The following is a 25,216-nucleotide window of genomic DNA, read 5'->3' on the forward strand; positions in this document are numbered from 1 at the left end:
AGACATGGTGAATCTTTTGATATCAAATAACTGTAATGTGAATTTTGTTGCAAGTCAACCTTTAACAATAGGTCATATATAACAATCTTATTTTTTGTTCATGAAATGACGAGAACACCTATTGTAGGTTTTCGTAAACAGTGTTAAATAATACAGTGTGATATTCACTGTTCTTTTGAAACCTTTGGCTCAGTTTTTGTTGTTGCTTGTCACAGTAGATATTACAAATAATTAACAAAACAATGAAGTGTTCAGTTATTGTTATTAGCTTGCTTATATGACATTGTCAATTTACTAAACAAATCTTCCTTTTGCAATTACAAAATAGTTTGCGCCCATCTGGGGCATTGGTCAGTAATGACACAAGAAACAACCATCGTAACCGAGCCTGTCAACTTGCAGAAAATTCTCACATAGATGATTTATACAGCTTAAAGGCAATTACGCGGCTATATCAAACAGTCAGTTCACATACCCGTTGAAATGATTGTTGTATTGTCAGATTTGCTCTTTACAAAATAAGAAAAAGGGGGATGCACCTTCAAAAAAATTTCCAAACCTTTATGCAATCTTGTTGTTGAATTTAACTCGAAGAGAGATTATCTCATTTATATCAAATTGTAAAAATCACAATTAGATAAATTACAGAAATTAAAAATTACAGTTACTACATGGTCATGTCATAATAATTAGTCTACATGTATTTGCTAGAATAGACCATGGATCCGCATAAAGTTACTTCCACTTGGCAATGCTTAAATAATTTTGGCAAAGATAAATTTTCTTAGAATTGTGTAACATATTAGCAGACAAATCACTGAAAATTATGATTTTTGCAAGGAATGTTAGAAGTGAAAAGGTTGCTTTGCTTGTTGTATGATGGATTATTTTTGGACTCAACAAAGTTTCATGCTGTAAATAAAAAATGATTATTGAGTCTTGACTGACAACTTGCAACTTCGTTTTTCTTTTCAGTCAGTACAATAAATAGTTTTGTAACATAAACATGATGTACTGCTCACAAAAAAGTCACCTCAAAATCTCTTTCTCATAAAAGAGTCTTCAACTTATTCACTACGTAATTCATTTTAGGTTGAACATAATTAATTTGCATCAACAAAAACCATTCAAACAGCTGCTCACAAAATGGGTCCAGCCAAACAAGGCAAGTCTTCGTCAGATGCGATGAAATTCGTAAGCTCTCTACGAGCGCGTTTCAGAGCTTTTGTGCTTATAGATGTTGGGAATCATCCGCAGTTAAAGTTTCACATGAAATGAATTCAAATGCTATATATATAATACTTATAAGAATCTTTTACTGTCAGTTTCACATGAGCACACACTACAATAGTCTCCATACTAAGCATTTGAACCAAGAAAATTTGAATCCATTCACTTGTAGCTACAACAAGAGAACCAAACCACATAATATAAAAAAGCTCCAGTGAGGGGCTTACGTCTGATTTAAATTGTCTGTAAGCCCCACAGAGGGGCTTATAGTAGTGCATGAGTTAAATCAGTCACCACAAGACAAATATGGTATTCATTATTCGATATCAAGTTGATTTCAACCCTTCGGGCACCATTTTCGCAGGTCTGCGAGTGTGCAGTGGCTTTGTGTAAGGCAGTTTTGTAACTGATCAACAATTTGAGATTTCTTACCAAATAGCGTCAAATCACGTCCATTAGTAGTGAATAAATCACTCGGCGATATTTATTCAGAACTCTTTTAGCAGTTTTAACACAACATCATGAGTATAGGCAGCGGTAATCACATCGGTAGTTTCAGAAAAAATCACCAACTTGTCGGAATCTCCAACAGGTATTCGGCGTTAAGTATGACTCGCTTGCTCTTCCATAACCGTGGTTTTACGACGTTTTGTCAGTTTACGTCTATTAAATCTTTACAAAGAGATTAAACGCTTTTTTGTATTACTGTATAATGAACCAAAATATCAACCGAGATTGTTTGTGGGCATATACATAGAATTTAGTTATAACTTTTTAAAATTTATGAAGTTTGATGCGTGGGAAAGCTAAAAATCCGCATCGTACTCCTTCGAAAGATTTCGAAGGTATGCATTTACATCGTATTATGCCTGAAAATATCGGACACGGCAAAACTAGGAGGAGGAAATATCCGCCATACTGATTTATTTTTCCGGTTGCTGTAGTTTAATTAATGATTTAACGATGCTTAACTCATCTGCAATACTTGCAATAAAATTCACAATATAATAATAAATGATATTGACGCTCTTTGCGATCGTTATTGCAGGTGAGTAAAGTTTTTTGCATTGGTACAAATTCAAGTTTTTCTCCGTAAATAAAACCGAGTGTTAAAGACTGTGTTTATAAATAATTGCACTCCATGGTGGTAAACTGCAGTGGATTATCGTTTTTGGATGCGTTTGACGTTGGAAAACAGCTTGAAAAGCATTTGCGAGTCATAGAATGGATATAATTTGTCTTTAAAATGTCACGCTTCTGTAAACAGGAATTCATTAAAAATAGTAGGCCTATGGCACTAAAAGGGTTACATATTGCTTTCGTTCTTTAACTGTACCTCTGTGCTTTAAGAGAAGTACAACTTTTAATATTATTTTTTTCACGTATCACAGCGATGTTATCGAGGTTTATAGTGTGAACCTCGACTGGTTTGAAACTCGACGAGTTTGAATATCGACAACGGTTGGTCCAATCTCGACAGCAGTTTTACTATTTTACCATCTACTATTTTCATAATAAATGATCGATTTATATGTAAAAGATTTATTTGTGCAAAAATATCTTGTGATCCATTTGATGCAGCACTCTCCAGCTTTTGTAGACCTAACAATATTTTGCCCAACCTAAATATAGAACGAATGCTAAAACAAGTAACAATCATAAATATGGTTGACTGTTAAGCTAGCAAAATGTTTTATTTGAAATCTAAACTTCAGTGAGTAGCTTTGATTGTTATTTCTTGACGTGAGGATATAACTGCAAAAAGACATTTATCATTTCTTGAAGATTAAATTATTGTAAAACTGCATCAGCTTTTGTCGATGTTCGGACCAACCTTTGTCTAGATTCGGACCAACCTCTGTCGAGATTGGGACTTGTCTAGGTTCGGACTTGTCGATGTTGGGACTGTTTACCGTTATCGAATGTCTTAATAACTGATAAAAACACTTTTGCTGGTTGAGCGAGCTTTTGCTAATAGAATTGAAATGGCTTTGAAGCCATATATGCGTAGAAAAATGTGTAAAGCATGTTACTGAGTAGTAGCATTATCTTTTGATTTCATTACCTACTTCAGAGGCATTGTTGATAATAAATCTCATTGCGAGTGACTGTGTGTTGTGTACAAACGGAGTAATAGTGAATCATTAATAGTTTTTGACTGCCATAAAATAGAGAAGACAACTCTGATGTGACAAACTCTGATACAAGTTTGAACGCCATTTCCTAAACTTAATTTGAAGAAATCTTTCTTTGCCATTATTTTTGTCTCCAAAATTTCATAAAGATGAAGATCTATACGCATATATCAAATGAGTAAAGACATGTTTGTTAGTCACTGAGCTACTAAACTTGTTATTCAGTTGGAAAATGTTGAGCAATATTAGTAGTGACCAACCAGCAGTTTTTAGTGGCCAGATTTAGGGTTTGCAACTACAAGGTTATCGGTTCAATCTCAGTCCAAGTCCATAACCATTAGATTCTTACCATATAGATAGTTTATCGATTTGTTGTTTGCAAGATCTCTAATGTAGTTTGTTTGCGATTTTTTAGAATGAATCTCACAAGATCTGGCCATTATCCTTGCAACTAATCGTCTAATCGCTATCTAGTCAATCACCACTACTATGGTCAATTTGCCAACCATACACCGGTTCGGCTCAACAGTAAATTCTCCATAACCAATTGAATCGGTATCAATAACTGTGGGACAGGTGAGATCTAGACATATTTCTTGCATTTTTCCATCACTATTGCAAATTTTCCATGTCTGTGTTTTTATTATACATGTTGTAGGCTTACTAATATGTTATCAATATGCTTTAATTCAGCTACATGGAAAGTTTGTTTATTTGTGCCCTAAGCCCATAACGTCGTGACAACCATATCAAATTCGATAAACATACCATATAATATTCAGTACATAAGACCAGTCCTTCTACTGCAATGTTGCCTTGCGCACTGACCAGTGTGTATTTATGCTACACCTACAAGCTTCCAGCTCGCTGCGCTGGAAGATGTTACCATAGAGCATTTGTGTTTGAATCCCAACAGTGACTTCGTTTCTTTCATGAATTTAAATAGTATTGCTGCGGTGTCTGCACAAAAATACGACGGTAATGTAATTCATGGCACGATTTCTAGTAAAATTCAACTTCAAAAAACCGTTGCAAATCAAAATTACGTGATATCAGATATAGGAATTTATTTATAAAATAGTGAAATACCAGTAATCCTACTCAATGTGAGCTGATTGGAACACCAGGTCCCCATTATTCACCATTCGAAATGTCATCACTAGGATTCTCTTCTGGAATTACGTGATATGTTTTGAATTTGATGTTGGTTTTTGTAGTATCTGCCTACAAGGCCACACTTCAGTAATCCATTTGACACATCCGCTATTGGGCATTCACACCTTTTTCTTGTACATGAATCACGATTTCTGACAGAAATCTGTCTTGCGGCATTGCTACTCTGTTGAATACCTATTATCCGAGGTAGCGGTTTTGTTCTTGTATTGAGGTGAACCAGTACGTTGGTTAAGTGCTTGTTTTTTGTTCTCTGTGATCTTCACTATAACATGCTACTCTCAGGCTTTTGTTAATTGTAGTATTCCCGACAGCGCCAAAAAAGGCGTCCTTACTGATGGTGTTTTGAATGCCATTTCTTCAGCTACGCATTGCCCGCCTCTGATCTCGATTGAACTATTAGCGAATAAAAGATTTGGGCCATGGAAGAGGTCACGGTATGTACATGTCAAAACCAGGATTTTCGAACCAAACTTCAGATCTCGACTTGTACTCTTGAATTCACGATAGATCTATAGTTACTCTCCCTTTAACTGTGATTTTTGTTATTGAAAGTTGGAAAAATTAGTTTCAAATTTAGAAATGCTGTAGTACAAAACGTAGATTTTTTTGGCAGATTGGAAGCACATTTCAACACTAACTACCTAGCACATCAGAATTTTAAGCAGAGAAAATATTGAAATCTAAGAGTTGTGTGCACGTGTACATAATTAAGAAAGCAACTCTTGAAAGTTTGCATTGTGTTAGATCATGTATAACTTGTGATAAGCATGTTAGGTTGAGAATCGTGCTGCCTTTCACCAAAATGTCAACTTAGAGCTAGTAGTGCGATGTAATTTCTTTTTCTCTTTTTATGACATGATTTTCAGCTATTTGATTGTGATATAAGATAGGTATGATTGAAGAATTTGACAATAATGTAAGAGGCAACAATAACCGATTGACTATGTATTTTTAAAAGAGTGTACGCGCTAATTCAAACAAGCTTATAAAGGAAATTGAAAAGGCAAGCTGCTCGCATACTTCTAGATCAACTAAAACTTACAAAATCTTATCGTTTAATTTTTCATTAAATATCTGCACGGCGTTTCTTAAAGCTTTGGAACAATCTGCAATAGCATTAGCAGTGCTTCTCATTTACCTGCGTATATAGCTGTTTGCACATATAGCGTCTCATCAGAAAGGTTTACTCCAAGTGAATAACTCGACTAATGCGGAGTTGTTAGCTTACAGTTTGTTATTATTTTTTAATGGATATGTCCAAGTTCGTGTTTTTTGCTACATGAGATTTACTAATTAATTTACCGCATTGCTATTCTACAACAACTCTTTTTTAAATTTCAAATTATTAAAATGATAATTCAGCATAAGAACAATGCGACTAGGACATTAGTTGCTTCTGAAGAAACTTACTATTAGCGCAACCCTAAATATGATATGCTTGTGCATTTTTCATAATATGCCAATATGAAGTTGCAGCCTTATAGGAAGCTCAGTTATGAAGCCATTAAATAAAAAGCTGATTAGGATGATTTTGAAAATATGGTGGTTGTGCACTCTTGTATCCACCTGTGCCTATTATGAGGAATCGCGATTCCAAAAACTTGAATGAGTGGACAATATTACCTTATTATAGAGTGCCCACAAATAGTGAAAAGAAAAGTATTGCTGGTACTATTTCATGTATCTAGCAAGTGACACTGTGATGTGGCAGATCAACCTCGATGTTCATAATTACATTGTTAACAGGTTGTTGCCATATTTAGTTTATACTCATATTTGCTTTGTTTGTATTCTGTACTTTTTAGCAGTTCTCATCTGCTAATATAAATGCTTCTTCACATTTCAGGGCTTAAAGGATTGTACTGTAATCTGAATTGTTGGATGAAAGAACAGCCTTCGCCACCACAATCCAAGGACGGACGAGCTGGAAAAACTTTAGTCTAATGTGGTAATGCATTTGGTGGACTGTAGCATTATTCACAAATATGATCATAGCTTTGCTTGTTTGTCTCTGTGTATCATTGATATATAATTTATTCTGGTGTAAAGGTTGTGGTATTTTTCTGCCATGTTTTGATGATGACAATATATATAGTTTAGTCATTTTATAGCTGTATTTTTATCGTGTTTCATATTATTTTTTGTTATTATATCATGCAACTGTTTGTACCAAAATATACAGCTTCGGAACCATGCCCTAACTATTGAGATGCTCACAAAGATTATTTTAAGAATAATCTAGTAAAAGTCTTCGTATATATCTAAGGTGCAATATTTGTTGAATGTCCGGCAGCCTTGAGAAGAGATGTTGTGTGAAGGTTAAGCATGGCACATTATAGAAAATTTAGGTTGCTTCGGAGACGTAATGTTGGTGGAATGTTGTATAGCTTAAGGAAAGAATATTGTCGACGGTTATGCGCGGTACATTATAGTAACATTGTACGCAATTCATTAGAGGAACATTCTGTGAAACATCAAAATGTAAGAAATTGTCTACACAGTTACACCCCACTAATGTTCTCCACGAAAACGTTCCTAAGATGTTAGCTAATATCTTTGAGGCAACATCATGAAAGGCATGCTTGTGGAATGTTCCGTAACATTCTCCCCATGTCGCAGGAATTTTGCACCAGATCATCTGCTGAATGTTCCATAATGGTGAAATGCCATACTGTTCCGAATATATTAGAAGACAATATTATGTGAATGTTTATACCCAGACATTTCAAAGTAGCAATCCTGTAACTTTGCTGGGACATTCGATAACAATGTTTTGTAATAACGTTATAATAACGATAGCAAACCTTTTCCTCTAACGTTCTAGCTAGAATGGTACAAAAACGCATGATTCATTTTTTGGAAGTTGTCCCCCTTTCATAACAAAAAATTATTTAAAATGAAGCAAATTAAAAATGTTATAGATTTTTTATTACATATATAAAAACAAACAAAATAATGAAAAAAGAATAATAATAAATTTGAATGATTTATGTAAATGAAATGTCACTACAAATTTCAATTTTCGCACTTCATTAGACATATCGCAAAAATGACTAGGGTCCATTTGGCTCCGACCAAACGTTAAACGGGTCAAAGTAAAACCCAATAGTGTGAGCACATCGCAACTGACCAGTTCGCCACATGTACATGTTGCGTCAGATGGATGGTGATAGTCTATCCACCGATTGTTTAACGCTACGTGTCGTCTGGCGAGCCGACGCGTATGTAAATCATTTCGTTAGTAGAGCGAAGCCAGTGCCCCTTAACTTGTATGCCCTCATAATTATATTTCGTTTTAGCTCAACGAGATTACTGCGGCAAGGAAAGCGATGCGCAGTGGCTAGGAATATTGTATAATAAAGATGGAAAATCCCTACGCATCAATGTCCCACCAATGTTCTATACGTAACCTTCCTGGGACGTTAGCTAATAGCCTTGAGACAATATTATGGAAGAAATGTTCGTGGAATATTACGTAATGTTCTCCCAATATTGTGGGAATGTTATGCGGGATCATTTGCTAACATTCCAGCAACGTAATTCCCACAACGTTGCTGGGACGTTGTGGGAAATATGTCCCAGCAACGTATTTCCCACAACGTTGTAGGGACATTATGGGAAATACGTTCCAGCAAAGTAATTCCCACAACATTGATGGAACGTTTTAAGAGTTACGTTCCAGCAATGTTTTTCCCACAACGTTGCTGGAACGTTGAAAATGTGTCTACAAATAATCTTGTGACAACGTTACGATGTAACGTTTCTGGGACTTTTCGGAACATCCCTGGAACGTTCTGGGAACGTAAAATTGTTAGTTGGGCTGCCATTAGAAATATAAGCAAATCTTTAATTTAGAAGCGATTTTGGCGGCGACAAAGTGGAGCCCGATCATTAGCAACAATGATGTATAACAAGAATGGTAATACCACAACAAAAATTACTTGAAACATTTAGCGGATGAAACAAAAGGCGCTCGAAAGGCTGTTGCATAATCAAGACTCCCTCATATATTTTAAAAACACAATAAAGCAAGCTGCACACACCTAAGAGATCTACTGAAAGCAACACAAGATGTTGGTTATAAATTAGTACCACTAGCCTAGATCAAATTTGTGATCCTCATTGTCTGCGTTGGAGTTGCACCCACTATAAGCGGCTACTTCGATCTTATTTTATAGTGGGGGTAACTCCAACGCAGACAATGAGGATCACAAATTTTTATCTACCGCTAGCCCCTGATACTCTTATTGAGTAAACTATGCTACCTTACCTGTGGAATTGTGTCAAGATTTTGAACCCGCAAATTCCTCTTTTCCTTGCTCGGAGAAACCACTAGTGCCTCTGCCCTCACCACTATATCCCTGTAAGAAATTAAAAGATGAAAATTATGGCTACAGAAGACAAAGTGTTTGTCGCATTTTTATGAGTTATATGAGTAGAAATCTTATGAAACATTGAGATGTCTATTTGTCCTTGCAAAGGGAGGGGGATGTGCGGATAATAGATTACAATGATTCACTTCAAACAAAGATCAAAAGCATAACATACATAAAAAACATATTATAATGCTTATAACATACATAAACATACAATATTATAATGCTTATCATCAAAACCTAAGACGTCAATATAAATTGCGATTCTGATTGACTATTCATCTCAAACGGTAAATTTTAAATTATTTTTATGACGTCAACAATAAAGAGGAGAATTAACAAGTAAAATACGAACCCGGTGACCGAAGCAGCAGGTTCTTGATCGAGTTTTTGTTTTTTCGCATAGTAGCTTCTTTTGTTTCTTACGCTGCAAGATAACTGTCTTTTGAAAACCTTCTACAAGCAAAGAATGTAGATCCTGATAAACTATAGATGCGCAAAAAAATAGTATGATTACAAAACTAAAAAGGGAGTATAAAAATATCATATGTGTATAGATTAGCTAGCATGAAAACCAGAGAGAGTTGCTCAGTTCTAGTCCATCAGACAGAATATTTTCCAATCATCTTGAAACAAATTTAAAGTTTACCCAGCTTTGGACTCTTGCAATGGTGGTTATGCAAATCAACGCTAGATTACACTGGCTCATAGCGTTTACTATGATAGTAAAAAAATAAAGCTAACCCTTCATTCCTAATATAAAGCTGAAATGAAGCTATGCCTCCCCAAACAACAATTAGAAGCTCAATCATTTCAGTTTCAGTTGCATAAATATCAACGGAAGGGCTTACATTTTCTGGATCACTTATTACACTTCTCATAATAAATATGAAAATATCACTCAATAGCCCATATTAACATTCATAGTGAATGCATGAAAATAAATGACAGAGTAGACAACTCCGACAGGTATTTAACAAGCATTAGGTATCTCTCTCCCTCCCTGAGAGGGTCAAATGCTTAGAAAATTTCTACATACACGAAATAACCCTTGATGGATAACGGATATGATGTAAGTTTCTGTATAATAAATTGTGGAAAGCTGCACGCCAATGCCAAGTATTGCTAAATGAATCTGCAGGACAGTAGGCTACATGCCCGGTAGTAAGTAGACCTATTCACGATTATAAAAAAAACTCACGTAGCAATCCTTATCTTCGGTATAGCTAGCGTCTTTGAAGATGTCACTCTTATCTGGAAATTTTCACACTCAATATTTAATAAAGTGAGGTGTGTTAGATTGAGCATAAATAAAGCTGCGTTCAAGATAAATGAAAATAGTTTTTTGTAACTTGTTGGTAACATTCTTAGCTACATTTTGATACTAATATATACACATTAGGTTAATCTATATAGGATGTTATTGATAATATTCAAATCGATACATTTTTTGGAAATCGAAAAGTCAAAGTTTGGCTGCTACTACCAGTCAGCTTTTTGGTTGATAACACTTCAGTAACATATTAGGATGACAAGAAAAGGTGTTATCATCAAGTTGCAAAAAAAAATTTGGAGTTCTAACCAATAGAACTGAAATTATGAGCCTATACGCAATATTACGGCATAATGTAGTTTCCGTTCCATTGTTCAATCAATTGGTATATAAGGCTATATATCATATTTACATTCTATAAAGACAACATTTATTGCAGTTATGATAATAAACACGAGATGCAAACAACTGGAGTACAAAACTAATATAATGTATCGTTTTTATCAACTAAAATTGTGAAAAGATTTGTCAAATAAAATTTTTTTCTTCGAAAAATTTAAAAGTTAAAACAATTTAGTAATTTTGACGTTGTGCAATTGAAACCCACTTTGTGCTACTAATAAACGGTCATAGTGTTGTTGTAGATCACTGTCACTGCTAAATTCTTCACCTGAACTAATTATTACGTTAGATTGTAAGATTTAGCCGTTGTCTTTCGGCAAACGCATTCAATATGGCGACCTCAAGAGTTGAAGTTTGAAATCTATCACAGGATTTGCCTAGTAAAATGCTTTTATCCAACCACATTTCTGGTATCAAAACAATCCTCAGACTGTTATCTTTCGAAATAAATCTATAAAAAACGATAAACACAAAAGGAGTATCAATAAAGTTACTCAGAAAGTGTCCCGAAAGTGTTGGCTTCAGGCCCAAGTGTGAACAACTTCTCCCGAAATAGTTGGCATCAGGGGTGAGAGGGTTAATGTGTTTGTACTAAAAAAAGTCAAATTTTAGTTGACACACTGAATCAAAAAAATTATCTAGCTGTTTGCTGCCTATAATCTAAGAATACAAAGCAAATTCGGAAAAGATGCTGATCAAATCCTTAATATTTTTAAACTAAAGAGTATAATATAGGCCTATAATTCTTCTTGCGTTAACTCTTGGGAGTTTTTAAAAGATTACGATCACTCAGTGTTTCATTTTAGTTAATGCTTTAGTGTCACAGAGTCCATGGACGTATATTAGCATCCATGAGTTACGAGTTTTCGTGTTGAAATCTCTAGTGTGATAATTGTAATGTAAACAAAAGAACAATGCTGTGACTGTGAATCATAATCATAGTAATAAAGGGTTATCTATGCAGTGAATTTAAAAATTAGCATGATATTTATGCCATAATATATATTAATTATGGCAAAATAGTGAGAATAAGGGCTCATTCTTGATCAATCTTTTCAAACTAGTGTGTTGAAAATTGCTGAATATAGCCCCTGTCACGGAGTGATAGCAAATATGTAATATAAAAAGTCAATGCAGTCCTGGGGCATATTAAAAAATATATTTGACCCACTAGTTATCCTGAATGATTGAGGCCGCGCAGCGGCTGAGGGAGCGCGCTGGCGGAGAGGGTCCGGGAGGGGCGCCCGAGCGCCCTTCCAGTGGGGGGTCCGGGGGTCACACCCGGAAAATTTTTTTCTAAAATGGTGAACATTTACAGCATTTCAGAGCGTTTTGCAAGATTCTACTGAGTCCACAAATAACCAAAATTCGAACATAATATATAATATAAAACAGTCAAAAGTTAAAAGCGAGTACGTATAAAACTACAAATGTATTTCGTATGGTCAAAAACTAGATTTTATATCAAGTTTTTAACCATACAAAACAGATTTGTAGTTGTATATGTACTCGCTTTTAACTTTTGACGATTTTATATTATTTTAGCTCCCAATACCTATATACTATATATCTATATGTCAGTGTATTATGATGGCGCTAGAGATTTAAACAAAACTAACTAATGTCGATTGGCTCAATGACAGCAACATGTTATCTCATAATCTCCTTTGTGATCTTTACTAGATTTAATCATGTTAAGGCAATACAAAGAGGTACTGTTATGTTATGCAATAATACATGATCTCACTAATGAGTTTTGGTTATTTGACCCACTAGTGAAATTTTCACTCACGAAAACTCGTAACTCGTGCCCTGTCAAATACGCCCCTGAATTGCAGTCAATTGACAATATTCACATTAGATCACTTGCCTTGGAACCATTGGGGTGTTTAGAGAAATAAAGATATGATAAAAGCCTGTTTGGAAATAAGCCTCTTTCGTTTGAATTTTCCTTAAAGTGTACACCAACCAATTAATTGTATCCTAACCTAAATGTCGTGTTGTGGCTTGTAGGAATCGACTCCAATTCGCTACAACAACACCGCTAGAAGACCATTTTACTATGTATCCGTACTATCAACTCTCCAGGTAAATACTTGTGCGCTTAATAACTGCAAACATGCAAGATAACTTCTGAGAGAAAATATATGAAAAAGGTTGTCAAATGTGCTGCGCTTGTCATAGTTCTGCGATTTCAATAAGAATTGATTCCTGCTAATTACCGTTAGTGAACTGGCTATGGACAAGTAATTTTTTCAGGATTAGCTCTTTAAATTTTTTTCAGTGACACAGCTAAGTTAGTGTAACAAGTTAGGTTCCCTAGGTTGATAGTTGGTCTACAGTTAGTGAGTTTATTTATAGTGACTTATTTTGCTAATTGGCTTGGCCATGTTCCCATTGTACTGAACATATCTTTATTTCAGACCATTTGTAAACCTAATTTGCTAATGATTATGTAAACAAAGAGCGCCTTAGCTGTTCCCATCAACAATATAGCAATGAACAATAAAGCACTTGTCACCCTGAAGAGTTGCTCTAATTTATCAGACAAATATAAACATCACACAATAGGGTTCCATGAGGAAATTGAGTCATCTTTGACTAGAAACACAACATTGTCGACCAACTATCATCACCTCATGGAACCTAACTAAATGCTAAAAGTACAACCAACATTTTGCTTTCAAAATTATGCAAAAAAGCTTTAGTCTATGTTCTCATGTATTCATTCATCTGTTTGCAGATAATGTTAGATAGTCCAGAAATCCGGAATGTAGTACAGTTTCCAATATTCTCTCCAGATGGGGCAATCAAAGACTGCATAGATGCTGATTATGCACAGAATTCTGACTTTTTTGCTGACGGGCAAAAGATAATGGTAGCAGCCTATTATGATGATATTGAAGTGGTATGTCAGCTCAAATAAAAGTGTGTTGATTTAAGGATCATAAAGCCCTTCAACTATGCTACACAAAACTTATTGGCGACTACTGCCTTCTCAAATTTAAGTGCTCATCTAACACAGAAGAATTGGGCATAATTCTGCGTAGGCCTATAAATAAATTTACCATTTATGTTTCGGTTGTGTCAACATGCAGATGTTCAGGTCCCATCACTGACCGTCGTACATGGCTTTTCAAATACTCAATAGTTTTCATTTTTGTTGATCCTTATCACATGCGTTGGTTTGAGGTCATATTCTTTTGATAATCGTCATATTTTTCTAGGTGAATCCAATTGGCTCCAAAAGAAAAAAGCACAAGATAGGTAAAGTGGAATTTTGCTGCATGTTTTCAGGAACAGAATTTCGTGGTTTTACAATATTTGTTTTTTTTTAAACAGCATATCTCACACTGTTGTGTTTTTCATGGTTAGCTCTTTTCTATTGGACGTTACTGAATGTCCCGCCTCAGCACAGATCCCAATTGAAATTCATACACCTGTTTGCTGTGGCATACTCTGCTGACGTTAAAGAATATGGAGTCCAAGCTATCCTTCTAAAGTTTGCCGAGGAAATTAATGTACTCAAGAAGGTAATCATAATATTCTTATAGTAATAGGTTAGCTTTGAAAACCGGAGCTAGAGTCTGGCAATGAATCTAAACTTCAAGTTATTTGACCTCTTTTCTGGCTAGTGAAAGAGTTTCTTTATGAAAAGTCTATGATCGAAAATGTATTTTATTCCATTGTTTGAAAAGGATAAAACAGTAAAGATTCTATGTCTTTTATTCAGGATGGTATTGAAGTTGTGAATCGGGACGGAAAGGACATCTATAAAGGATCTTTGCTTTTTTTTATTGGCGACACTCCAGCAGCCAATATGGTAGCAGGGTTTAAAGAAGGAGTGGGAGGGGCAGCCATGAAATGTCGGACGTGTTATGGTAGCTCACAAGAGATTATCCAACAGGTTTGTGTGTTATGGTATACAGTTTATTGCAGAAGTGTGCTTGTTGTGTTAACTTTTTTAGTTATGCACTTATCATAAGACTTTTATCTTGAATAGAAGCTATTCCGTGCGCTGAATCAGGGATTATGTTAATGCTGTCGCACGTCGCTACTAGTGTGTGGTTGCTAAGTTTCTGAATTTCTAGTTCTTTTCGTCAGTGTGATGCGAAACTTTGTATTGCTTTCTATTGCTTTTAAACATGCTACAGTTTAACCACACGGAGTTTAGACTGAGAGACATAGAGAGTCACCGTCGCCACTGTCTCCTTCTCGGTCCAGAGATGCCTGCTCGGCAGCGTGTAGAATACTCAAAGCGATACGGAATCAACTCGCTATCCATATTAGATAAGATCGATGGATTTGATGTTTGCCAATGCATTCCTGTTGACATTATGCATATTGTGTGCGAAGGAACTCTTCCTTATGCCATAAAGGGGTTCGTATCTAGGCTACTGGAAAACCGAATAATTTCTATATCGTCATTGAATGAACACATCAAAAACTTTCCATACAGAGGAGACGACAAGAAAAATGCACCCAGTAGCTTGGAAAGATCTTGCTTCAATGGACTAGACACCGGAAAAATTGGTCAATCTGGTTCGTATTCAGCCTACTGCAGTTGAATACGTTTTTGTTTGATTTCGACAGTCAATGAGGAATGCTAATGATCTAAATTCTAAACTGGTGATTTGTGGAGCGACTTTCCCAATCTAAACCACTACAATATTTTAGCATTTTTTTAAAGTCCTATTATGTTTGTTGCTTCGTGTAAGAAATAAGGTAAAATAGTTTTTCAAATTTTGATATATTTTTCCTTTTCACGCAACTTATGCTTTTTGTAGATCTAATCTATAACTCTTTTTTCAGCAACTCAAACTATCTGTTTGGGCTTTCTTCTACCTTTAATACTGGCTGGCCACAATATTGAAGAGATTCCAGAATACAGACTGCTGTTGATGATGGTTGAAATTACCTCCGTTCTGTTGGCATATTCGTTCAACAAAGACCAGATTACAACCGCCGCAACGCTAATAAAATTATACCTAGAAACCTGGGTGACCGTATATGGAGCTCACACCATTACTCCCAAGATGCATTACTTGGTACACATCCCCTACTACATAGTGAAGTGAGTTCTCAGGCAAAAACTCTATAATTTTATCAGGCCAGTATAAATATATATAGCATGATTCATGTCATTCCAATTTAATGGCAAGCGGTCCGCTGGCTGCGGTATGTCGGTTGGTTCAGCATCCCACTTTACAGTGATGTTTTTTTTAAAAGTATGTCTCAATCTCAAGCATTATTTTACTATGTAATTATCAGTTGTCACATAAAAACTTTAAACTTCATGTAACTTTATGTAACTGTTTACCAGATTTGGTCTTCCAAGAGGAACCTGGTGCTTAAGGATGGAGGCTAAACATGCGTTCTTCAAATCATTACGCATGAGAAACTTTAAGAATGTGCCGCTAAGTCTAAGTAACAGACACCAACTCGAGTTTTGCCATGATTGGGCAGATGCCAATGTGCATGGCGTATTGCATCACAACAATGCCAAAACCAAGGGCGCACGTAAGTATTGCAGTGGCTGATATCTCAATAGTGTTCGAGTAACGGAGTTGGTGCGTGCATGGAAATATGTTAGTTTACTGAACATTTCTAGAAATTGGGGTACTCTTTTGAGGTATTGTCTGAAGACTTTGGAGTCATTTTGTTATCAGAGTACTCCTCTATCGGAGTACTGGCTTTTCGGTCACCATGTGCAGTAGTCATAGGCTTTCCTGATAGTTCTCATGCATCGAGTTTTGAAATCGCTGCTTTACAGTAACGTGTTCTGAGGAATCATCCACTTGGTTTTTGTCACCTGAGACAGATAGCTGTTGTTAAATGCTATGGCTAATTTCTGCTCTAACTTATCGAACAGGCTTTGAGTAAGATAATTTTTTCTTGATAGGCACCGCTGAAGACAGTCCTGAACCACCTGAGCACATCCAGGAGAGTTTGGGAGATTGCACACAATGCTGCAACACCATCACAATATCTGGTAAGTAATGGGATACGCTGTAAGTAAGCTCTATTGAACTGTTATTGTTATTCAATCACTTATTTATAAACAAATCTTCAAAACACAAAGATTATTCTACACTGTCTTGCTTTGTAGGTTTTAGATATAGCATTGGGGACGCCTTTCGTCTAGCTAGCGATACCTATGGAGTAATTCTGCAAATAGTGGCTAACAATGACTATATTACAGCCTTTCTACTAGAAGAATATAAAGCAGAATTGTTTGAAGCTCGGCTCTTCGCTCACAAATTGCAATGTACCGGAAATTTTGTTTGGCGGCTGGTATCTAGTCTACCCCACCACCATCCATTATATGTATATAAACTGCCGCCATTTCAACCCGCTTGTTATATTCAGCCAAGGTATTTTTTTGATCCTGAATTTGTTGATACCGTATGATCCGGTTTTGAGCGCCCCTATTCCTGTAGAGACGGATAATACTTTGAGCTGTGGTAAATTGTCTTGTTGAATGCTTTTAAGTTTTTATACATTTTGATTAGTGTTATAAAAATCTTTTGTAATTAATTTCCGTCGATTCTGGTAGGGAGGCCTACTGTTTTAAAGCCAGATGTCGTAGCTTTATATTTTTATTTTACCTAGTGGGCATGAGAGTATTGTCTAGGTTTTGGTTCAGCTTGAAATATATTATATTGACCTTGTCATTCACTTTACTTCCCAGAGATTTTCATGTTTCTATGTTGAAAGGTTCAGTTCAACGTACGGAAAACTTGTATGCCTACCCCATTCTGATACTTATTGTCAAAGAAAGACGCTCTCACCATGCTTGAGGAAACATGTTGAAGCGAAAAATACTGACCACAAAAGATCTAACAAAAGACCAGCTCAAACACTACATATTTTCAGACCCTGTTTTAACAATCTTGAGGCATCTTTAAAAGTAACTATCTAGGGTACATGATTGGGCAGTGCAAGTAGGCTGAATGTAGTGTGTGCACCTCATAACAGGACAGGGTATTTGAATTTCTAACAATGAACACAATAAGTTCCAAAATTCCCATTGTGGGAGAACAAAGGAACCCTCTTTGTTTAGTAGGCAAGGCAAGGGCAAGGCATATTTCTCCCTTAGGTCTTAGCCAATGTTGCCTAATGCCCTCTAAAATACATTTTGCCCTTTACTTTTCAGCTTGCTATTGAGTTCACAAAACTTTTGGCGCTCTTTTTTTCTAAACATCCTGAATCAAATTCGGTACACTTACTCTGCTGTAGCGGGCCGCAGTTGTTTTATATTAGCAGAGGATTGAAGATTTTAAGAAAGGTTCTTTAAATTGGGCTGTGGTGTGGCTAAAATTTGCATGGTCATTTCGTAGATAATGGGTAAGACCCCTTTCTGTGGGATACCCATGTCACAAGTATTTATGCCGACTTAGTGAACATTCTGGCCCATTGTGAAATCACACACTCTCACTTCACAACCAAGCGATTCGAAATGAGTCATTTTTATTTTTCTCCCCCCCCACCCACCCCTTCTGTGCAACTTATTGTATTCACTGTCAACAAATCAAGTTTGCTTCATACTATAGCCTATCCTACTAACACCCTAGCTGTGTGACTTTTCCATCATCCGTACTGCTGTGCTAATAACAACCCATCATATAGAGTAGTCGATTACGACCTGATGGTTGATTCACAGCACAGCCTGCTTTAGATTCCTATTTTCATGGGCGACTTCTTGTCCATATTTGAATGATACTTTTTGTATTATGACCCATGGCCTAAAAGGTATCTAAGAAATAGCCGATGGTCTAGCTATATTGCGATTGTGTCAAAGCTATGTAGAAAATGTCCGCAATGGAAAATGTCAGCAGCGGCTGCTGTGAGTGAAGGAAATTCTATGACCAAGATTGAACTGTTTTGGTTTAACATAATTTTATGGTCTTTTATATATACCTTTAGAAAGGGTTATGACTGAGTGGTTAATAGTTTAATCAGCAGGGTTAGGCATGAGGCAATACACAGCAATACACAGCAACATCAATACCCCGAGATATTTTCAAAGGAGATAAACTCGGCATAGGTGCATTCCCTGGCCCTGATTTGTAATCAGTTATTTGTGTTGTTCCTTTTTGTTGCTATTAGATCTTTCACAAAACATTTTACGACAAAGAGATCTGGATCATACAGTGATGTTTTCTATCTATTTTTATTGATATACATGTACAGTTCATTATTTTGCTGAAAAATTCTTGTAAAAATTGTAATTTGAGCTTTTTTGTACGCGTGTCGAAGTGGATTTTCCCACAGTGTTTGACGTGTACCCCTCCGCCTCGCAGTGTTTCCCCAAAAAAGTAAATCTGTTTCTAACACTGGTTATAATTATATTTATCACTGATGTATTCCAATCTTGATTATTTAAATTTAAGTCGTTTTTGGATGACATTCATCAACTACTATTTGGTTGAAAATATCTTTTCCAGCAAAGCAATGCCTTACAGACTAGCGGCTTTTTAGCTAACTCAAAATCCTATTCAATATGTTTCCCAGTCATTGTTAGCCTGGGTAGGCTCTTCAACAGAAGAGCCTACCCAGGCTAAGTCATTGTAGTTTAACTTTAAGTGACATAAACTGTTGGCACTTGGTGGTAGTGGCATTCCATTATCAACCAACCACCCAATGGAATGCCACTACAGCCAACTGCCAACAGTTTATGTCACTTAAACTACAGCCATTGGAGAGTTTATAATTTCTCTCAACTGTTATTATTATATCTATTGTTAACCTAGCTAGGCCATAAACAAATTATTAGTTGGTTAATACAGGCTAAGTGTTTTGTGGACCATTTATTCAGCAAAACCGTGCCGAAATACTTTCCATGTCTCTCGCCTTTAAGAAAGCTTCGTCAATAACTCCAACCTTGGCTTCAAATAAAGTTATGTCTCAGAAGTTCTCGAATACCCGACAACGCAAATAACTCATAAATAACTCACTTTAAATGTGGTGCCAGGTTAGCCATAATGATAATCCTATTACTCACTCTAAATTTTGTTGCCACTCAATATGGCTAGTATAATAGAAGAGATGGAGGTATAGAGCTCTACCTTAGCTTAGGACAATTAAAATAATCCTTTGAATGAAGACTTATGAATAGGATTTTTAATTGAATAAAATAACTTTGAAAGTTGTGACATCAGTTGTGCATGCCAATGCTGCACCGTTTTGTTTGAGAGGCTAACCCAGCACCTTGAAGTTCGAGCAAAGGTTTAAATTTCACAGGTTACACAAAAACTAAGTAGCCTATTTATGCTTTACTTGAATTTTATTTTTTAATAGGTCTGATTACGCATGTAATTATAGTCAATTTACCAATTGGTAGACACATTTTACTGATAACCACAAATGGCTCTCCGAAAGCTCAAAGTCTAATAGACCTACTCCAGTCTCAGTGCTTTTATGAAGGCTACCGTGAAAAATACAAAAATATTTCCCAATAATCAAGTGGGGCATTATGTAAACAGCTTTTTGCTATTAATAATTGTTTCGACAAAATATTACTTTAGAATTTTCCTCAAAGTGGATGGTGAGGAATGAAAAGCGAAAAATGAAATTTGTCGCACCCATCACTTTGCTCGTTTCCTCAACGAATCTCCGTAGACTCATCAAGGAAGCTGCTCTACAATCTTGCATCGAAGAGAATATGAGGCTCATTATGAGGCGGGATTAAACCACTAATTAATAGTCCTAATCATGCATCTAATTCTAAATTATGCCAATTGGTAATCCACATAGCAGCTTTTTTATATTACGGGAAAAGTGTTGGGAGCAGTTTTAATGATTATAATCTATCCCAACTTTGGTTACTCAGTTTTGGACTTTGGTTGGCGCCATAGCTGCCAAGTCTCCCTTTTTGAGAAGGATATTTCTGATATTTTGGGTAAATTTTCCTCTCCACACGCGATTAGCTATTTTTTTATTCAATAATATTAACAGAGTGTCATACACTATCAGAAAGAGGGCATGAGAGAAGTCCTTAGACACACATTCAAAGTTTTACAGGGTGTAGGGTATGAACCTCAGTCGTTTAAATCCAAAAAAGCTAAAAACCTCACTTTTTCAAATCACGGTTACTTGGCACCTATGGTTGGCGCTCATTCCTATTTCGTTGACAATATCTTTACTGACACTGTAAGGTCATTCATTCAATGTGCGTTTCCCACAGTTTCCCAGCCATTTGTGAGTTTATGATTTCCCTCAACTGTTATTATATCTATTGTTACCCTAGCTTGGCCATAAAAGGATTATGAGTTGGTTAATATAAGCCTTGGTGGGATCTATGAGTTGAAATCTCCTCAGACCACTGTTATTCAGCAAAACGGCACCAAACCATTTCATTATATAAAATCCATTAAGAAAGCTTCGTTCATAAAGCCAACCTTGGCGTCAAATAAAGTTAAATCTCAGAAGTTCTCGAATACCCGACGACGCGAATAACTCACTTTGAAAGTGGTTGATTGTCAAAGAAGCATTAAAATTTTCATCGGTAAAAGCCAGTTTGATGTCAGAAGGAGTGTTCTTTAAACATCGTCATTCCAAAGAGAAAATTAAAAATCAGACTTGGCGACCATTAAAACCCTCCACTTTTGGCTAATCGTGTCTCACTAAAATTTATTTTATTATACCAAAACACCTTATTTTTTCTTTTTATTTAATGGCCTTCAATAATCTCTGCAACTGCTGTATATAACCGAAATTCAAATAACATTTTTCTAAAAAGTAATACTCCAAAATCCAAATATTAAGTAATTTTAAAAATCTAATCTGAACTGCTTTCCCCTGCGGCTGTAATAAAGGCTAAATAATCTTGAGACATCAAAAATACAGGTTTTATAACTTCTTCAGTGAACCATCAGAGAGCAAATTTATGATCAATGGGCAAATAACACCTGTCTATGACATCGTAAGCCTACAGAGTTTTACAAGAACCCTAAAGAGTCAATGGAGCCGAAGAGCGAAAGGGTCTATTTGTAACGGTATGACTTGTCCCTTCTTAACAAACGTATTAGCTTGTTTTACACCAATAGTCAGGGCCAGTAAGATTATAGGTGTCTGTACTATTGAATAAGCAACACAGTGTAGGCTAGGAGGTATGATGGATCCAAAAAACTTTGACAAACCTTTTGTGTTAGCCTACACGCCCGTTGCAGTTAACCGGTTATTCTTCATGGGATAGCAATTCTGTTATTAATTATTTATATTATAAACCATATTATATCCCTCTAAACAGAGTTACCTAGCTATTTTTGGAGCAAGCAGTTAGGAGTACCTCCTAAATTTACCACTCGATATTTTTGTCCAGGCTAATTAATTCCAAATGACTTGCATTACCAACAGTGTTGCAGTTTGGGTAGGTAAGCCGACAGCTGATTGCCATTGAGAATATGGGAATGTTGCGGTGCTGACAGTATCAGAAAAAATATCGCATGCCAACATCAGAGATATAAGGCTGCAATATGTAATGTGTTTTCACCAGACTGACTTGCCACCGTCAGTTTTGGCTCCATTTGGATCTTACAAGCTAGAAAGTAATGTGGTTGTGCTGACAACTCCTTGATACTTTCAGTATTATACAAATTTCTATGCAGGTTGATTTCACTAAGGATAAAGCTATATACCATTGCGTCTCTTAGTTTGTGAACAGCACCGCTTTATTATTATAATTTTATGATTTTTATAATTTAAATATTTTGTTGAGAAAGCTATGCAATAAATTTAGCCTTAGTGGCAAAAAGCTGTCAACATCCAATCCAACGCCAAACTGCACAAATATAATAACCCTCTCTAAGATGCTCTGCGACAACCGTTTAGAATTATTTGCTGTTTCCAAACGAATAATGACTAAAAATTTTCTATCTTTCTGAAGAACATGAAAAAACACAGTGTTCACTTGAAGTTCCGATGAGATTTACCCTGTACTATATGTATACTAGTTAAAGCCACATTGTATGAGACGTGATATTTTTTCAGATTTCGCCAGGAAATGTGTGGCAGATAAGCTAAGTGGAGGATCAAGGATACCAACAGAAAACCTGTGATGCCGACAGTAAGCGCTTAGATAATCCTATTTTTTTTAACTCAAGAACATAGATTTATTATCTTTAGGCCTACATTGATATTTTTATGTAACTGAAACGACTTGAGCTTCTAACTGTGGTTTGGGAAGACATAGCTTTATTTTAGCTTTATATTAGGATTTGACTTTGAGGCTTATCAATCGTTATTGTAATATCATAGTACTCAATGACGCTCACGATTCAATGAGAGTTGCATGAAAACTCTGAGCTATCTTTACTCACATCAAATATATATTTTTAAATTAAAAAAAAACATTTCCACAGCAGTCAATGTTCTTCAATCCAATCATGAGCATGGGTCATTATTGTTGGTAATTCTTACATTTACTTTGCTAGTGATAAATGCAATAAATGGCATACCGGTATGAATTTTCATGACATATTTTAAAATTAAAAATAACAATATCTTTGGTTAGGCAGACCACTCCCATTGCAATATCCTAGTTGTGATTAAAAACTTTAAAAAAAACTTAATTTTTATTAGATATTCTTGTATCTTACCCCTTTTTACAAGGGTAGATAATATTGAACCTCCAATTCTGTGCAAGGAGGCCGCATTTTCGTTGCCTGTAAATATATCAATTGACGCCAGTTATGGAAATTTTGTTCATGATATGACAGGTCACCGCTTGGATTCCCAACCCCGTGTGTTCGGATCAGCATGGTAATCATAACAAGGAAATAGAGATATACCAGAAGTTATCTTGGCATGTCGGTAGCGGTAGCAGGGCAGTATTTATAATATAATATCTACATCTACTCTGCACTTTGAATTAACCCACTTTATAGAATGTATCCGGCAGTTTGATGGTTAATAAGACTTGTGTGGTGAAAGTGTAGCATAGGCTAAATAAGTCAATTAAATCAACATATTATTTGTATTTTCAGACAGTAGACGCGTTCTCGGTTGTGTCAAGTTGATGTCAGAAATAGACTACAAGAAGAACTCCTCATACGCCAAAAAAATTTCACTCTCAGGTGAGCACAACTATAAAACTTAGTTCTGTAGATGGCAAACCTTTGGAGCAAGCCATCCTTTTTGCAGAATACGTAGGTCCACTAATGATCGCCACTAATCGAGAGATAATTGCACTTTCACATTAGTTCTACTAGTAGATAGGCTCAAAAATCTTAGGACATCTTAATGCAGAGCAGTATGCCTGTTGTTCACATTGTTTCAAAAGAATTGAAGCGGGTTTACGATGCTTCAAAGAAAAAAAGATACATGGGCTGGTGAAGTCACAATGGTCCTGGTCTGCACTGCACTGCCGACTTGTCGATTATCACAATTGCATATTTTCCGAGCCATTGTCGATAAAATGAAAAATGAGATTTTAATTGTGAAATTAAGTTAAAATGAACGATCCACACTAGCTAAATTAGTAGCAATAGCGAGAGAGGACAATTCCACCAATTATCAATAGCTGCACTCTATGTTAGTGGTGTGAAATTTCCAACTCTAAAATGCTATAACACTTATTACCAGCTGGTTTACTGTTTTGCGGTCTATTGAAAACTATGAGTATGTAATTTTCTTGCAATTCACATTATTGAATAGAAGAAGATAATTTTTTGCGAGAAAGTTGAAGTTAGGGTAAAATGCACTATTCTCTGCGAAGTGGGAATAGTTTGGGTATACGCAGGGTGTTAATGGTAATAATAATATACTAACAGATGGTGATGGGCAAGCTAAGCTGCTTGGGAGTTGGCCAACTTTGTTTGCAGTGGCCAATGATATTAAACATGCTGTCGCTAAACTAGTATCAAAAGCGAGAGAGGACAATTCCGCCAAAGCAGGAGAACAATATTTTTGTTCAATTATCAATAGTTGCATACTATATTTAGGTTGCAGAAAATTTGCGGCTCTAAAATAATAATAGCAGTGACAATTTATAATTACCAACTGTTTAACGTAGCAGACATAAAACACTTGTGAGGGGCGTGTGAGTCGGGGCATTTATTTATAGTAGTTCGCTCACAGCTCACATCTTTGAATTAAATAAAAGTTTTTCAAGAATGGTGGAGCTATGGTGAAAATACCAAATTGATTTTCATAGTGAAGAAGTATACACAGGGTAATGGTAGTAATACTAGTAGGTGGTGATAACAGAGCTCACCTGCCAAAGGGTTAACAACTCCCGATGGAGGAAGTTAAACTCGAAAGGCGAGAGGGGGCAACTCCCCCAAAACATTACATGATCGGTTTTATTATTCAACCAATCGGTTCGCTTTATGAGTTAGGGAAATGAAAAACTTTGTCGCCTTAAAAAACTAATAATAGTTGGAGGAATTACTAACCCGTTTTATTAACTTCCAATTCAATTGGAATATTCCAATTATGTCTACCGCTCTCCACATCCCTATCAACCGTATCACTTTTCTGTAGAAATTGTCAAGTCTTATTTTGTAAAGTTGAATATACCTTGGTTTTTTTTTGGGAAATAGTTAATTTTCTTTTGCGGAAAAAATTTCAAGGGTTTGGTTTGTCGCAAACGGAATCACATATGCAGAGTTCACCTCAAATAT

General features: G+C 35.9%; 1 protein-coding gene and 2 long non-coding RNA genes across 4 annotated transcripts; all 3 read left to right on the forward strand.

Annotated features, from left to right (window-relative positions):
- The first annotated feature begins 2,173 nt into the window (after positions 1 to 2,173).
- Positions 2,174 to 6,619, forward strand: LOC137396740 (uncharacterized). Of its 2 annotated transcripts, XR_010978603.1 has the most exons (4): positions 2,174 to 2,278; positions 3,781 to 3,941; positions 4,841 to 4,975; positions 6,388 to 6,619. It is a non-coding gene; the product is annotated as an uncharacterized lncRNA (long non-coding RNA). The 2 variants fall into 2 exon arrangements; XR_010978602.1 differs by lacking the exon at positions 2,174 to 2,278 and having other exon boundaries at positions 3,374 to 3,941.
- Positions 6,620 to 12,593: 5,974 nt separating this feature from the next.
- LOC137396587 (uncharacterized) lies at positions 12,594 to 14,059 on the forward strand. Its single transcript, XR_010978582.1, has 4 exons — positions 12,594 to 12,680; positions 13,336 to 13,500; positions 13,820 to 13,859; positions 13,968 to 14,059. It is a non-coding gene; the product is annotated as an uncharacterized lncRNA (long non-coding RNA).
- A 17-nt stretch (positions 14,060 to 14,076) lies between these two features.
- On the forward strand, positions 14,077 to 23,691 carry LOC137397142 (uncharacterized). The gene is made up of 8 exons (XM_068083430.1): positions 14,077 to 14,125; positions 14,326 to 14,499; positions 14,747 to 15,134; positions 15,405 to 15,666; positions 15,916 to 16,112; positions 16,495 to 16,584; positions 16,702 to 16,860; positions 23,579 to 23,691. The coding sequence occupies exons 2-8, from the start codon at positions 14,413 to 14,415 to the stop codon at positions 23,689 to 23,691; spliced, it is 1,296 nt and encodes a 431-aa protein (XP_067939531.1). The 5' UTR covers positions 14,077 to 14,125; positions 14,326 to 14,412.
- Positions 23,692 to 25,216: the final 1,525 nt, after the last annotated feature.

This window comes from Watersipora subatra, chromosome 5 (assembly GCF_963576615.1).
Source record: "Watersipora subatra chromosome 5, tzWatSuba1.1, whole genome shotgun sequence".
Taxonomy (NCBI): domain Eukaryota; kingdom Metazoa; phylum Bryozoa; class Gymnolaemata; order Cheilostomatida; family Watersiporidae; genus Watersipora; species Watersipora subatra.

Bases quoted from the DNA above. Each gene is read 5' to 3' on its own strand.
- LOC137397142 (XM_068083430.1), top strand. From the start codon at position 14,413: ATGGTAGCAGGGTTTAAAGAAGGAGTGGGAGGGGCAGCCATGAAATGT. The intron at 15,667-15,915 runs GTGAGTTCTCAG...ACTGTTTACCAG, and splicing joins ATCCCCTACTACATAGTGAA to ATTTGGTCTTCCAAGAGGAA. The intron at 16,585-16,701 runs GTAAGTAATGGG...CTTGCTTTGTAG, and splicing joins CAACACCATCACAATATCTG to GTTTTAGATATAGCATTGGG.